The sequence below is a fragment of the Eutrigla gurnardus genome, assembly GCF_963514095.1.
Source record: "Eutrigla gurnardus genome assembly, chromosome: 8".
NCBI classification, from domain to species: domain Eukaryota; kingdom Metazoa; phylum Chordata; class Actinopteri; order Perciformes; family Triglidae; genus Eutrigla; species Eutrigla gurnardus.
Window position 1 is genome coordinate 25,749,480 of NC_139922.1, and position 16,280 is coordinate 25,765,759.

Genomic DNA, 16,280 nt, shown 5'->3' on the forward strand with positions numbered 1-16,280 from the left:
CAATGTCTGTTGCTATTAACTGGTTACCAGCTGGACTTCTTCACTGGTTGTAGTTCTAATACAGTTCTCCTGTCTCTAAATCCTAGTGACGTCTCTGTGTAGAAGTATAGTATTGCATCATATTATGTCTATTATGTAAAAGTAAGTCGGATAAATGTATTTGAGTAAAACGCACAACAGTTATCTCTGAAACGCAGCCGAGTACAAGTACAACATGTGGCGTGAAATGGAAACACTAAATTAACAGAATAAGTTCCACAGCGAACCTCCGGTCCGCCATGTTTGTTCTTCAATTCACCCCGACAACAACTTGAACATGAACATTCTAGTAATTCTGGAAAGTTGGGATGCACCAACATAAGAAGCATTTCCACCGTTAGTAAAGTAAAAAAGATTACTATTACTACCAACGTTACACATTCCTTCACAGACACAGTTGAAATATTAAAATGGAACAAAAGTGCTAACGAGAACAGCCCGAGGAGCTAGCTTAACTTACCGGCTAACTGACGAAGAGGGAAAAACGGCGCTCCTCGAGTCATTTGTAGCTTCTTACTAAAGTTAACTTTTCACTGTTATCTGTTGAAATGTCTTATATGTATTTAATATTGTACCTTATATCATGTAATTAAATAATAACATGGCAGCTCTGTGCGCCAAGACGACCGTAGCGAAACATCAACGAGATCGCGGCTTCTCTCTCCCTCTCCTTCCGGCCCACCCTTCACAATAAAAGCCCCGGAAACCCTTCAGACTGGACCGCTACTAACCAGTGGAGCCTATATTAAAAGGTAAAGTAACAAATAGCTTTACATTATGGTTACGTTTATGACTTATTTTTTTCTCAAGCTCAATGAGGAGATAAAAGGCGTTTTTGTTTCCCTTTTCCTTTTTTTTTTTTTAACCTTGTGGACTTCTCGTCTGTATTTCTATGACATTTTAATTGTAAATTGTTTCACCTTTACTGTATTATTTTACTGTTCGGTGAAGCACTTTGAATTGCCTTGATGTATGAAAGGTGCTATACCAATAACGTTGCCATGTTGCCCTTTGCTCCTCTCTCAAGTTCACTTTCTCTAGCCAGAAATGACACTGATGTACTTCCTGTCAATTTTAGTGAAAGATGGGACTTGAAATGAAAATGAAGGAATCTGACTGGCTTAAAACAACTTTAATTGAAAGCATTAATTCATAACAAATTAAATTAAAGAAAGAATAGTTTTGCAGAGATTAAAGGTTTCTCCATCGTTTTCACCAAAAACACTGGTGAAACTGACTTTAAATATTATTTATGACCAGAAATATGTGTGATGCATTCTTTTTGAGTCTGGTTTGGGTCCTGTCACCACCACCAATAAACGCATATCAACGTGTTGCCCGCAGCACCATCGTTGTCCTGATGCTTTCTTGTGTTTTTTGAGCTGTTTTTAGATGTTAATCTAAATTTAACTAAATTACCCTTCATCGTGAAACCACTGATCTACACAAATTCAGATCAACACCTCGTCATCACGCTGATGCACCAGAATAAACACATAGAAACACATATAAAGAGAGATAAGAGGAAGGAAGTGTTACATTAAAGCGACTTCAGCTCAGAGGGTGGAAGGAAGGAGTGAAGTGTTAGCGGCAGTTTTCCTGCAGGCTTCAGGATCAAATTTGCAATGAATGTCCACCAAGTTCTCTTCTTCTGCCTCGTATCAGGTGAGGACGGATCACCCGACTGTCTCTTTAACCCTCCTGTAATCCTCGGGGGCAATTTGACCACGTTCAATGTTTAACGTCTTTAAAAAAGAGTTAACATTATTTCTCTTGATGCTTGATATTCACTGACTTTTCCTAATTGAATGGAGGCAAATAGGTGAAACATAAAATGAAGATGATGATGTGTTTTCAATGTCCTGTACACACTTTGGACGCATTTACAAAAAAAATGTGTTAACTTCCAAAAATGTAAAGTTCACATGGTCCTACTCATCGGGTCGACTTCGTGCTGCTACTTTTCGACATTTTTTCGTGATTTGCCTATTTTTTTGATCGTCACATAATACGTATTCTAGATATATAAAGGCCGGTTATGTTTTATTTAATGGGTTATTAAGGTTGTCAACAAAGAAACATGAAGTACTTGTTGCATAAACCTCGGTCACAATTTTGATCATAGTCATTTTCTCAAGGCTTATTTTCTAGTTTCCCCTCCAACTACAGACTTTTCCCGGCTTTTCTCTCTTCTCTTCAGCGAGCCATAAAAGCAGCAACTGTTTGCAGCACGATATTGAAATGCATGTAAAGCTGTTCTGATGTCAATAGCGACATTAATTTAGGATATATAACAGTTTACCCACCAGGCACAAAAATACATCATAGCACAGCATATAGCAGAACGGCGGTAACGGCACACCAACAAAGCAGGACACCATGGGAAACTAAAATCAGCATTAAAAAGGTGAGACAAAACAGGAACCCAAGATATTACAGATCTTAAAGAAGTTGATGCAACAAACCACAGCAGCTGTGAAACTTTGATCATCAGTTATGTCTAAATACTGCGGGCCTTATTTTTTCATGTTTCTGCTTTTTGTTTCTTTTTTCGCCCACAGTAGGTGTTTTGAATTTTGGGAAGTTACAACACAGTCGGCCGGCAAGAAGAAACATGAAGTACTTGTTGCATAAACCTGGGTCCAGTGTTGTGCAAGTTCACACTTTTCATGAACTAGTTCAGAGTTCAGTTCAATTTTTTAGGTGAGAAATGAAAATGAAAGACTGAACTTTCAAACTATGATTTCAATCACTATGCCTACCTTCTAGCCTAAAACTATTCACTGAAGATCTTAAATTCTATCACACAAAATGGAAGTGTTTGCATAGGCCTATATACTGTAGTATGGACAAAGGACAAAAAAAAAAAAAAATGTTTTTGGTTTATTCATCTGTTGCCCCAATAATGTTCTTCTAGAAAAGGACCGGAAAAGAAATGCATCATAAAAAAACATAATACATTTTAGTTTGACAGAAGGGCATCTTTGTCAAACAGCTTGAGGTACTGTGTCCGTCTCTCCCTTCACTTCCACTTGCCATCTTCAGAGTAGACTCCTGCTTCCTGCGCTGCTCCGGCGTTGCTATGCTCGTTGTTATGGCTTGTGCGCAATGCAACATGGGTAACGTAGTGTGAAGCTGTGTAGTTTAGGAGTCGCGCTTCTGGACAGTGAGTGACGCCGACATGCTGTCTCTAAAGAGCGAGCAGGTCGTGTCACTGGACTCATCAGGAGAAAACAAATTTCGTAACGTTTAATTGGACCTTAACATTGACGTTCGTCGTTCATTTCACACAATCTGATGTAATTCACGTTGAAATTCTTTATTTACAAATGTGTTGCGTTCAGTTCAAAGTTCACAGAAAACGTGTTCAATGAACGTGTTTTTTTGAACAAGTACATGCACACAACACGGCCTGGGTCACAAATCATCATTTTGTCAAGGCTTACAGGAAGTAGTTTCGCAATATGTTGCAAAACATTCTCGAGATTATTATCATAATTCATTTTTCGTCCTTTCCGGGGCTCTGTACATGTCTTATTCTGATAACATTTTGACAACCCCTGTCCGTCAAAATGACGTATAAAGAGAAAGACCACCACTGACACGTGGAAAAGCAATCGTGGAGGGGAACGCAGAGCGTCGAGGTTCATGAGACTGGGTTGTACCTGAGCAGTGTGAGTGTGTGTGTGTGTGTGTGTGTGTGTGTGTGTTGTGGAACCCCATGTTTACAGGTCAGAGCAGTCATGCGGCCGGTGTCGGCTCTAGACTGCCACCAGAGCAAGAGAAAATGATCTGATTGATTTATTTTTTACTCAATACTTCCTGAGTCTGTTTCTGTCCAAAATAAATTACATTTGTAATGAAACGAAATGAGACATATCGTTGATGGCCATTCTCAACTCAGTGCTGATCATCTGCGTTCTCTCTTCTTATTTTCGACAGCTCTGTATCATGGAAACACTCGGCTCGTCGGGGCACACCTCTATACAGGACCTGAAGGAGGAACCGCCTCAATGAATTGCTACCTGTCATCGACCGGAGTCACAAAGTTCCTCTGCAGGAACGAGTGCGATGGCGAGGGCGTCCTCATTAAAACGGACGGCGACAGTGCTCGGAACGGCAAATACAGCATCGAATACAGGAACGATTCCTCCGGAGGACAACTGAGCGTGAGCTTAAAACGCCTGACCAGGTCCGACTCGGGACGGTACATCTGCGGTTTGGGTGGAGCTTCAGTTCCGGATGCAAAATCCGTCATTGACATCAGAGTGTTAGATGGTGAGTTTCCATTGAGAGTCATTGAACCTGATACGTCAGTAGCCGCGTCCCTCTTCAGCGTCTTCTCAAAGACTCCTTCAAATGCAACCCAGAAATGTGGCCTTCTGCCCCCAGATCCAGCTGATGGATTCACTGTTTGTCAATGATGATTGAATATTAATCAACATGGCATCAACGAGCGAATAAGCAGCGGGAGAAAGTCTGAATACATCATGAAGCATCCCCTCTATCCTAATTTAAAATAAAAAGAATCACATATGATCTCTGTCTCTGTTTTAATCAGATAATGTTAGTCACCTCGTTTATGTTCTTTCCTGTCAAGTGCAGCTGGTTGCAGTAGCGACCGGCTTGGTTCGGCCAAGGTCTTCAAGGAAGTGATAGACTCTAAAGTAAACATGATTATCTCTTCTCTTAGTGATTCAAGGGCTAAAGATATATATGGGATGGACACAGTATTTATTAAAACTCACAAGGAGGCACTTATACCTTCTATATCAAAAATTGTAAATTGGTCCATCAATGAGGGAGTGTTTCCCAACTCCTGGAAAACTGCTATAGTCACACCAGTATTCAAATCAAGCGATCACACTGTTGTTAGTAACTATAGGCCGATAAGCATTCTTCCAGTAGTATCAAAAATTGCTGAGAAATGGATCTCTGAACAGATTACCACCCATTTAAATATAGGATCTGTCCCATTGCATTCTATGCAATTTGGGTTTCGGAAAAATCACTCAACGGAAATGGCTAACTGTTTTCTTTTAGAAAGCATTAAGTCAAAGTTGGATAATGGTGGAGTTGTGGGAGCTGTTTTCCTTGATTTAAAGAAAGCCTTTGATTTAGTTAATCATGAAGTTTTAATTGCCAAATTATCTAAGTTTAACTTTTCATCTGATGTCATTCAATGGATAAAATCATACCTAACAGACAGGAAACAGTGTGTCCGTGTGGATCATACAACTTCAGATATAACTGACATTCATGTGGGTGTACCCCAAGGTTCTATTCTGGGTCCCCTGTTATTTAGTTTATACATTAATGACCTACCTGAAGTCTGTCCACCTACTGTTACCTGTCAGATGTATGCTGATGACTCAGTCATATATGTTCATGCTAAGAACAAGAGGCAAGCTGCAGAAGAGTTATCAGCTACAATGGTCAATATCTCAAATTGGTTAGCAAATTCATGTCTGCACCTCAATGTCAGTAAAACAGTATGTATGTTTTTTTCAAAATCTGCAAATAAAGATCCAGATTTTCCTGTTACGGTAGAAGGAACAACACTCTTAGTGGTTCAAGAGTTTAAATATCTAGGAATATTAATAGATTCAAAACTTACATTTCAATCACAAGTTAAAAAAGTCGTGAATAGAATTAAATTTAATCTAGCAAATTTTAGATACATTAGGAATAATTTAACTACGGAGGCCTCAAAGTTGTACATGAATGCCATGATTTTATCACACATGAATTACTGTATCACCAGTTGGACACAAACAGGACGGATCACATTAAGATCAGTTGAGACACTATATAAACAGACCTTAAAAACGCTGGACAAAAGGTCAAACTCATATCACCATTGTAAAATTCTAACAAAATATAATTTATTAAACTGGGAAAACATGATCAAATTAGCTGACATTTTACTTGTATATAAAATCTTTCATTGTATGGCTCCCCCTCCACTCAATGAATTCATTAAACAAAATCTAAATACATCTACCAGAGCATCTGCAAGAGGGGATTGTAAAATTCCTTGTAAAAAAAGTAGTTTTGGGCAGTCAGTCTTCTCTTATCGAGCAGCACATACTTGGAATACTATACCCACAGAACTAAGGAACATTACATCTTTGAAATCGTTCTCCAAATCGATAAAACAATGGCTATTTGAAAATCAGATATGCTGCCATAAACAGGATTAACGTACTTTACTCTGTCCTTACTTGTAGTTTGTACGCTTATGCTCCTTGTATGTGCTTATACTGTGTATGCTCTTTGTCTGCATGATGCTTTTGTCTGTGCCTAAATGCGAATGTATTTAAATGTGCTATATGTTACACATTTTTATTTCATGTCTGTGCGCTGCTTTATTAATTGATTTAATGCGGATATGTTATATTTTAACTAACACTTGTGTTGCTTTATTTGTTATGCTTATGTGTCCTTGTGTCTATGTCTTTGTATTGCATTTTCCTGTATGCTTTTTAATATTTTCTTAAATGTCATCAACCTGCCAGGGACTGCAGATGAAAATTAGCCTGCATGGCTAAATCTGGCACATTTACATGTGTGACTCTGTTGCTGCTGTTAATTAATGTGCATTGTCCCTTTTAAATATAGAAACAAACAAACAAACAAAGGTCGCGTCCTCCTCCGATGTGGACGCTGAAGTGAGACACGACCATTGAGTTGACCATATTTCGTGCTTTCTGGAGCATTAAATAAAATTAATTTTGAGGAATGTGAGTTATTTATTGATGGCCGATCAAATGATTGCCCCCCAGTCACCAGACTGTGGTTGAACTGGGCAACTCCCAGTGTGACTCTGTGGATCTGTGTTAATCTGAAATATTGTAATCAGACTACAGGAAGTGCAGACAATAATTGAGTTTTACCTACTTGTCTTTTTCAGCATCGCTGTTGGATGGAAACTCTCGTTTTATCCGTACAAACACAGAAGGAGAAAACATCGATGTGGGATGCTTTAACACTGTCTATGGAAGGCAGAAGTTCTTCTGTCGGGGTAAATGTGACGAAGAAGGAGATGTTCTCATTGAAACGGAAAGCAACAGAGCTCAGAGCGGCAGATACATCATTGAATATAACAAAGCGCGGAGCCACGGACTGTATGTGACCATCAAGCAGGTGACCAAGTCGGACACGGGCCGGTACAGGTGTGGCTACGGCAGAGCTTCTTCCCCGGATTCATTCCGCTCCTTTACCATCCGTGTCATGGATGGTGAGTTGTTTTGGTGTTTGTCGGTGTGATGCCATCGCCACATGGTCTCTAGATTCATCTTGTTTTTTGTTGTTCACAGCAAACCCCAGCTGGATCCTCCAACCCACAGCAACTCCCAGTTTAACACCCACTTGGTTTCCAGGTATGGTTCATAGAGACCTCATCTTCAACCAAACAAACAAGACGAGGTGAAACCTCGAATCTGGCTGGACTGTGTTGGTCAATGTGCTTAATTGACCAACACTTTCTTAAGGTTAATATTGCTGGAGTCAAATTGACCCGTATGGAAGGGAGATGGGGAGGACGAAGATGAAACAAAATAATTGTGAGCCGTCTTGCTTGTCACTCCTCTGCGATCCTGCTCCTTTAACACTAACATCCTCTTACAGGAAGTAGTTTCACAAGATGCTGCAAAAACTTCTCGAGATAATGATATATATTTTTTTTATCTCCGTTTTTTCATGTCCTTTCCGGGGCTCTGTACATGTGTTATTATGATAACTTATCATTATGATTTAATATTGCTACATACACGTACATACACAATGGCCAGGTTGTATTTCCCTCCCAAACATTTTTGGAGTGATATATTAGAGCTAAAATAAATAAATAAATAAAAATAATTGATATTATTTACAAAAAAAATGTTTTTGTCAATTTTTCTAGGTTAAGTTTTTCACTGCTTGATGTGGTTCTTGTTCTACTGTACTAATAATAATAACTGTTGTTCTGTCCAGATCACTTCTGGATTCCGGTTGCCTGTGTGTCCATTGCTTTTGTGCTGTTTGCTGTTTTCCTGCTGCTCCTCTACAAATGGAAGATAAGAAGGAGTGCCAGAGGAAACGCTGACGCCGTAGTCATGGAGGTGACTTCTTTAACAAGTTTATGGTGTTTCATTCACATTTCACTTTTGCAATTCTGACTTTTGCAGGCATTAACAATCTCACATTTTATGCTGCTCTTCCTTGTGGTCTGATTTACCTTGTTAAATTACATTCTATTGCCTTTTGAAAGCACTTTTGCTTCTTGCTCTAAAAGTGCCATCAAAATCTAATTCTAAATATCTTCAGATCTGTTGGGATGTGAATTGTTTTCTCTGGTTCAGGTTTGATGTTTTCTCTGGTTCAGGTCTGACGTTTTCTCTGGTTCAGGTTTGATGTTCTCTCTAGTTCAGGTTTGACGTTTTCTCTGGTTCAGGTCTGACGTTTTCTCTGGTTCAGGTTTGATGTTCTCTCTAGTTCAGGTTTGATGTTTTCTCTGATCAGGTTTTATGTTTTCTCTGGTTCAGGTTTGATGTTCTCTCTAGTTCAGGTTTGATGTTTTCTCTGATTAGGTTTTATGTTTTCTCTGGTTCAGGTTTGATGTTTTCTCTGATTAGGTTTGATGTTTTCTCTAGTTCAGGTTTGATGTTTTCTCTGGTTCAGGTTTGATGTTTTCTTTAGTTCAGGTTTGATGTTTTTCTCTGGTTCAGGTTTGATGTTTTCTCTGGTTCAGGTCTGACGTTTTCTCTGGTTCAGGTTTGATGTTTTCTCTGGTTCAGGTTTGATGTTTTTGTCTGGTTCAGGTTTGATGTTTTCTCTGATTAGAATTGATGTTTTCTCTAGTTCAGGTTTGATGTTTTCTCTGGTTCAGGTCTGACGTTTTCTCTGGTTCAGGTTTGATGTTTTCTCTGGTTCAGGTTTGATGTTTTCTCTGATTAGGTTTTATGTTTTCTCTGGTTCAGGTTTGATGTTCTCTCTAGTTCAGGTTTGATGTTTTCTCTGATTAGGTTTTATGTTTTCTCTAGTTCAGGTTTGATGTTTTCGCTGATTAGGTTTTATGTTTTCTCTGGTTCAGGTTTGATGTTTTCTCTGATTAGAATTGATGTTTTCTCTAGTTCAGGTTTGATGTTTTCTCTGGTTCAGGTTTGATGTTTTCTTTAGTTCAGGTTTGATGTTTTTGTCTGGTTCAGGTTTGATGTTTTCTTTAGTTCAGGTTTGATGTTTTTCTCTGGTTCAGGTTTGATGTTTTCTCTGTTCCAGGCGTCTATCATTTATGAGAACACGGCTTCGTCCTCCACATGTGGAGACCCCATCTACCAAACCCTCCACCCAGCCAGCAAGGATCCAGACCAAACCTACTGTAATTTAAGGCAAAAATGCTAATGTTTGGATTTGAACCTGGATATTATTCAGTTTACGATGTTCAATTTTGTCCCTTTTAATATTGGCAGATATGATCTATAAACATATTTTTTAATCTTATTAATTTTTTTAAATAATATTTCCCTGGGAGTCTTCAGTATTTTCTCACTTGATATGAAGTCCAATCTGTTTTACTCTTCCTCTAAACTTGACAATAGATAAAGAAACAATTTTAGCCTTAGATACTCAATAAACTTCATTGAGTTTTATTAAAACTGAATTAAGTTATAAAACAGGCACAGGAGAAGTCACATTTCCCCATTATTTTGGGGTATTGGGGTAAGTATAAAGGCAAGTTATTTGTCGATCATGGTTTTTATTATGTTGTTGGGTTCAGATAGACTGAGATAATAAATCAAGAGAGAAGTAGGGTCATTTTCTCATAGACTTCTACATAACCAGAGAGGAGTCGCCCCCTGATGGCGAACAGGGAGAATGCAGCTTTAAGGCACTCCAGATCAGCTTCACTTTTCAGTAGCGGAGGATGCCTCCTATTAGACCTGGACTTTTAAATTGACAAACTTCAGATGTGTCATTTTTGGAACACGGGATCAAAAATATATTTTTCTCTCACCGTTGACATATTTCTGCCCGAAAAATTAGCTACCATGGTGGACACAGGAAGGGGCGGGACAAGCATCTCTAAAAGTCTCAGGTTCTCCCATATCCCCCCTCTGTTCTTGGCACCAAGGCCTTCTTGGTCCTCTACTGCCATTTCAAAATCATATTATTTTTCACACAGCACAACAATACACAGAGGTTTTAAAGGGACAGTGTGTAACATTTTAAGTAATTTATTAGCTAAAATAAATATCTTCATTCATAAATAGGTCCTCATAAGTGTATAATTACCTCTGCCAATAATCTGATTTATCCTCGTAAGCAAAGAATTTCTTATTTGTATTTACATTGGACGGGTAAGTCCTCAGCAGGCTTCCATGTCGTTCCGCCATTTCGAAGACTATAACCGCCGGAGAGGGACAAAACACCTAAACGCGATTTCGTTCAGATCCAGCGTGAATGAAAGGAGATCACATCAGCGAGAGGCGCTGACTTTTTTCTTTCGCCTGTGGGGCACAGGACATCTCGGATACTGGCGCACCCACGTCCCGCTGTTCCCCCTGGAGCTCCCAGAGAGCCACTTTTACAGAGCTTTGTTTATTCGCTCATGGTGGACGACCACTTGCCTTTAACAGTCAGTGTTGTAGAGCAATATAAGCGCTTTAGTTACATTTGTTTGTGTTTGTTGTGTGTTTAGTTGTTAGCCGATGCTATAGGCTACTAATGGAAGGCTACCAAAACTAAACCAATATCAACATGGCAACATAAATCACTATCTTGCTCCAGGAGTAATTACTTACTGGTGAAGTGGTATTGGATGACATGTTGTCATATGCTTCTTGGAACATAACGGCTACCATAGTTGCAACAAAGCGACGCGCTAGAGAGCACTATTCGTTTGAATGCAAAATACAATTTCACCACTAGATGGGAGTAATTCCTACACACTGTCTCTTTAATGCATTTTAAACAAAACAAAAAACAGTTAAATCAAAAATATTGTTTATTGTTCCATTACTTTACCTGCTGTATATAATGCAGATGAGGTGTTAACACACATATTATGAGCAGACTAGGCCAACTGATCACACAGATTAATACATTATCATATCTTGAATGAAAGCCCCCCCCCCCTTCCCACCGCTGTGTCCTTACTGATGCTGCCACTTCTACAAAATCCACGAGCATCGGCCACTGATTCTATGGAGAAGGATCCAAAACGGAAACGTGATCTGTGCGGCAGATTCGCCCCTAATAATCGCTGGTCTCGTAGGTGTTGTCGTCACAGGTGGAGGCCGGAGCGAACTTGTTATAGATGACAGGGAACTGAAAATATAACAGGCAAGTGACAACAGATCAGATTACATGCCATGGTCGAACCCATGGGGCAGATTTTTATGTACTAAATGTAAAACTTGTTGCTTAACCAGATGCATTGCTTTGCATTGTGAATTGAATTTTCTGTGCCACATTAAAATCCAACCACAACACAGAAGCCAAAGCGTGTGTGTTCAAGTGTTATGCAGCAGAGGGCAGCATGCAACCATCATCGCTGAATGTTAAGTACCAGATGTTTTTAGAGGGACACGTATAATCTTAGACATTTAAATCAAGAGCTGCCGATTAAAGATGAGAACCTGCTTTAGTCTATTTCTGTATAAAGACAAGAAGTTAGAGAAAGTCACCGTGGCACTGTTGTCCATCCTCCTCGTCTTCCTCACGTAGAGGAGCAGCAGAAAAATAACCAACAGCATCACACCAATAAGGGACACGCAAACAACCAGAGGCAAGAAGTAACCTGCATGGGGAGGGGGATCGCTGGTGGCTGGAAAGGAAGAGACAGACGTGATTGGAACCTGATGTGCTTTACATCGTGTAAACGTCCTCACATACACCATTTTTAAGAAAACAATTCAACATATAGTCAAATTAATGTGAAAATGAAGTGCTCAGTGAAACTGACTTAAAGTCAGCAGAGGGACAAAGGGTTTCCTCCTGTACCTGAAAGCTGGTTGTTCACTTCTTGCTTCACTTCTCCTTGTGGGTCTAAAAACGTGTGAAAGGAAACCATTTAGGATTATTGTGTCGGCTTGTGCTGACACTTCAGCCAAAAGTCTGGGGTTTACTTCCTCTCTAATGTTAACAGAAGGTGCTGTACGTGGATTATGAAGATACTTCCATGACATTCGACAGAGCAAAAACTCACCATCTATGACAATAATTGGAAATGTGTTTTGTGAATCTGGAGCCAAAGCTCTGCCGTAACCACACTTGTACCGCCCGGTGTCCGACTTGGTCGCCTGATTGATGGTCACATACAGTCCGTATATTGATCCTGCGATATATTCAACGGTGTATCTGCCGCTCTGCGCTCTGATGCCGTCTGTTTCAATGAGAATGTCTTCTTGTTTCGTACATTCACCCTTACAGAAGAACTTATGCTTTCCAAAGACAGTATTGGTGCATGCACGATTGATCACTTCTCCTTCAACGTTTGTTATGGCAAATGAGTTTTTATCCAACGGCGCCTCTGAAAAGATGAAGAATCGTTAGTTATTGTCTGTACTTCATGGAAAATGCTGCAGTCTGAGAGTTCATGCTTCACATTAACAGGGATCCACATTGGGAGCTCATTGAGCTGCACTTCACGAGCGCCTACTTTCCATATGGTATGGTATTACCAAGTGAAACAGGAAAGGCAGGCGGGACATGACGTTGGGAGATGCCTGAAAAGATTCATTTATCTAATTCTGTGCTGCTTAAAGTTACAGATTGATGGATGGATGTCTTGATGTTATTGGTTGAAATTGGTTGGTGCTGGCTGATGTAAGCCCGTCATGTTTATATTGGATTTTGATATAAAAGTACTCAGAAAATGGTCACTTTTTTCAGTGCATATTTGTAAATATTTGGGTTTGATGGAAATGGATTAAAAAGGCATTTTTCATATCACTTCAACTTAAAATCCAATGCGCTGGCTAAATAGTCTCTACAGCTAAGTCTCCTGGAGCCTATGCTCGTCCCTGAATCCTGAGGAAGCCGCCTCCCGGTGGCGGGGAAGATAAAATGTTAGCATACTCATTTCAATAGATATCTCTGCAACACAATACATAGACAACAACAACAACAACAAAAGATAACAATTCCAGCCAGATCTTACACATTGCACCTTTAATGACTTTAGAAACTCACCTTCAACTGAAACTCTGATGTCAAGATCCTGGTATGAATCTGGAACCAAATTTTTGCCCAAACCACACCTGTAGTATCCTGAGTCAGACTTGCTCAGATTTCTTATGGTCACAGACAGAAATCCGAATCCAGAAGTATCGTTCCTGTATGTCATGCTGTATCTGCCAGTGTGACTGCTGACACCTTCTGTTTTAATGATAATATCCTCAGCTTTACATTCATTTTTGCAGAAGAACTTTGTGTTTCCAACCACAGCTGGGTGGCAATTTACTGTACCACTTCCTCCTTCAACTCCTGTAACAATGAAGACTTCTGCACTGACGAGCCGAGTGTTTCCATGATACAGTGCTGTTGGGAATAAGAACAAAGATTAGGAAGGGATAATGCACTTACTAAATACACAGATAGAAACTTCACTTGCAAGGTTCTCAGACTGTTCCAGCACGCTCGCAATGTGGAGCTCTTTCAAGGGTTGTGGGAATATTCAGTGGACTTTCAACGAACATTTAAGACATTCTGGGAATGTTCCGGGATTTTATAATGGGACGCTCCTGGACATTAATGATGTGGAGTTTTTAAAGGGTGCAGGGATGTCAATGTTCTTTTTATTAAAACAGATATACATATATATTCCCAAATAGGTTATGTTCTATAAACAAAAGGATCACAGGAGGGCTACTAGTCTCTTGCTAAGGGTAATTTAACAAAAAGAAAAAAGTACAGGCACTCAGGTGAGTTTGAAAAAGTTAAAAACCCTTTACTTTAGTGGGTAATAAAAAATAAAAAAACACCAACGTGTGTCGGCTTGCGCCTTCCTCAGGGTGTATGCAGACAAGAGACACATCCCAGTAATTATAATACAATAAAGTTCAGCTGTGAAACCTTGGATCTGTGCAGTGCTCCTCCAGGCCTGCGGGAGGACCATGCAGGAGCACTCTAGTAGCACCATCAGGGACCTGAAGAAATTCTACTTCTAAAATAATCACAGTCAATAGACAGACTAATTTGACCATTAACAAGATGAAAGTCTAACAATCTAACATAAACCATGGAATTCAAAATGGAGACCATACAAAAAATAATGCAACTCAATGTGCAAATAAAACCCACACAAATAGTCCAACTGACTATAAAGACATAGAACATAAAGAGGCAATGCAAGTTATGTTCTATGTTACCATAACAGGACAAGTACAGCTTCAGTGTGGTAGGGATCATACTGTGTACCAACTGAGATGCAGCTCTGAATGAAATATCCCTATGTGAATAACAGTCTCAATTGTCCTCTTTGCAGCATTGCAATGTGACCACAAAATAATCAAAATGGAACATCCCCCTAAAGCCATATTTAAAACGTTGAGATATGACAAAGATGCAAACGCTACAATTAAGACCATAAAAAAAAAAAAAAGAAGCAAAAAGGCATATTAGGAACTTTGAACCGCAGCACTTTCATAACTAAAAGAAGACGTTTTACAAACATCCCCAACGTTCTGTAAAGGTTTATGAACCTTCGTCACCTTTAGAGAGGTGCCCAGAAGGTCCCCTCCTATGTGAGTACCACCCAGTAGGACTCACCTCCACTGTCATGAAGTGCTTCTAACGGTGAGTCAGATCTTTAATCACGCTGACTCACTAGACCCACTTCAGTTTGCTTACAGACTATCAAGCACCTGGACCAGAGGAACACATATGCGAATGCTGTTCAAAGTTTGGCATTCAACACCCATGTTCCGATAACTTCTGTACGTTACTAACACCAACGGCATAACAAATGTACTTGTTTATCAAATATAACCCAATAATAATGTAAATATCAAATAATGTATTTGAAAAAAAATCACCAGCATTGCTGTGTTTCATAAAACAGTGCAGAAAAAGTGTGCAGTACATCTTTAATGTTAAATTGGGTTGAGGTTTAATTACAATAAACTTGATCGTGGAAATGCTGCAGCAGAAACAACAGAAGGCATCACAGAAAGAGACATCCGAGTATACAGCATCTGAGAAACACTGAACATTTGGGCAACAATTACACCAAGGATGTGTAAAAGCAGAGAGACAGGTAATCAGTTCTCACCTGATACAAAGCAGAAAAGGAGAACATGGTGGACGTTCATTGTGAATCTGACCATGATGGACTTCACTCCTTCCTTCCACTCTCTGTCTGATCTGATCAGGTCGGGAAGCTGAAGTTGCTTTATATTGATGATCGGTACCACTTCCTCTTTTATTTTGCTTTTGTTCTGACGAAAAAAAAAATGCCCAGCAATTTTTTTTTCCTCTCTACCCAAAATCCCGTTTCTGAGTCCTAGAATCCTTCAGGTCACAGGTCACAGGTCAGTGTGTGAAACACTGCGCTGATCCACTTGGCAGACACATCAATTGAAAACATTTCGGAGACAAACATCGCCAAAAGTTGCAATCGTCATAAATACATTTCTCTCAAAATGAATCTTCTGTTGCAAATTAGATCAAGAAGGTCAATGTTATTTGCAGCAATAAGGGTTGACGCAAGCTTAATGTCACTTGATCAGAGATCACGTCAAGGACGAAATTTTCATTTCAGAGGTGGGGGGGGCACAAGTATTTTTAATAAAACTCTTTCAGTTCACTGTGTTTTCTAGTAGTTCTTCTAGTTTTCCACTGCTTTTAAGTTTACTGTTCCCTTTTTTGGTTTGACTGTAAAGCATGTAGCAAAACATTATCACCCAATTCTAATCCATAACAACAATAATAATAATACATTTTATTGATCAGATTATTGAGAGCTTTGTAGATGATGAGGAGGATCTTGAAGTGCTTATGCTGCTTTATTGGGAACCAGTGACGGTGTTGCAGGATGGGTGTAACGCATTTCTTTGAGTTACTTACACTTTCACTTCTAAAGAAGTCTCTTACTGTATGTCCACTTCTCTCTTTTTTTAGACATCCTGGCTGCGTCTAATTACCAAACACACACACACATGCACGTGCGCACATACGCACATACGCACACGGACACCGATTCAAACTTTAATGTAAATGAAACCTCTGATATTACAATCCTTCGAGCTGACGTGAAC

General features: G+C 39.5%; 2 protein-coding genes across 4 annotated transcripts; one reads left to right on the forward strand and one right to left on the reverse strand.

The window, feature by feature from the left end:
* Positions 1-1,588: 1,588 nt before the first annotated feature.
* Positions 1,589-10,760, forward strand: LOC311017538 (polymeric immunoglobulin receptor-like). 2 transcript variants are annotated; one of them, XM_084015946.1, is made up of 6 exons: positions 1,589-1,704; positions 3,982-4,317; positions 6,953-7,279; positions 7,359-7,421; positions 8,017-8,144; positions 9,301-10,760. In XM_084015946.1, the coding sequence occupies exons 1-6, from the start codon at positions 1,665-1,667 to the stop codon at positions 9,421-9,423; spliced, it is 1,017 nt and encodes a 338-aa protein (XP_083872072.1). In that variant the 5' UTR covers positions 1,589-1,664; the 3' UTR covers positions 9,424-10,760. The 2 variants fall into 2 exon arrangements, with proteins under 2 accessions (XP_083872072.1, XP_083872073.1); XM_084015947.1 differs by having other exon boundaries at positions 8,100-8,144; positions 9,301-9,438.
* Positions 10,761-10,951: 191 nt separating this feature from the next.
* Positions 10,952-15,442, reverse strand: LOC311017539 (polymeric immunoglobulin receptor-like). Of its 2 annotated transcripts, none has more exons than XM_084015949.1 (6): positions 15,296-15,442; positions 13,216-13,563; positions 12,230-12,553; positions 12,025-12,069; positions 11,794-11,848; positions 10,952-11,349 (listed from the first exon to the last, which is right to left on the reverse strand). In XM_084015949.1, the coding sequence occupies exons 1-6, from the start codon at positions 15,348-15,350 to the stop codon at positions 11,193-11,195; spliced, it is 984 nt and encodes a 327-aa protein (XP_083872075.1). In that variant the 5' UTR covers positions 15,351-15,442; the 3' UTR covers positions 10,952-11,192. The 2 variants fall into 2 exon arrangements, with proteins under 2 accessions (XP_083872075.1, XP_083872074.1); XM_084015948.1 differs by having other exon boundaries at positions 11,074-11,349; positions 11,709-11,848.
* Between the last annotated feature and the right edge of the window lie 838 nt (positions 15,443-16,280).

Coding starts and splice junctions, on each gene's coding strand:
- LOC311017539 (XM_084015948.1), bottom strand. CDS start 15,350: ATGGTCAGATTCACAATGAACGTCCACCATGTTCTCCTTTTCTGCTTT. Junction 13,564..15,295: donor CCTTTTCTGCTTTGTATCAG/GTGAGAACTGAT, acceptor TATTCCCAACAG/CACTGTATCATGGAAACACT. Junction 11,849..12,024: donor AGTGAACAACCAGCTTTCAG/GTACAGGAGGAA, acceptor CTTCCTTTCCAG/CCACCAGCGATCCCCCTCCC.
- LOC311017538 (XM_084015946.1), top strand. CDS start 1,665: ATGAATGTCCACCAAGTTCTCTTCTTCTGCCTCGTATCAG. Junction 1,705..3,981: donor CTTCTTCTGCCTCGTATCAG/GTGAGGACGGAT, acceptor TATTTTCGACAG/CTCTGTATCATGGAAACACT. Junction 7,280..7,358: donor TACCATCCGTGTCATGGATG/GTGAGTTGTTTT, acceptor TGTTGTTCACAG/CAAACCCCAGCTGGATCCTC.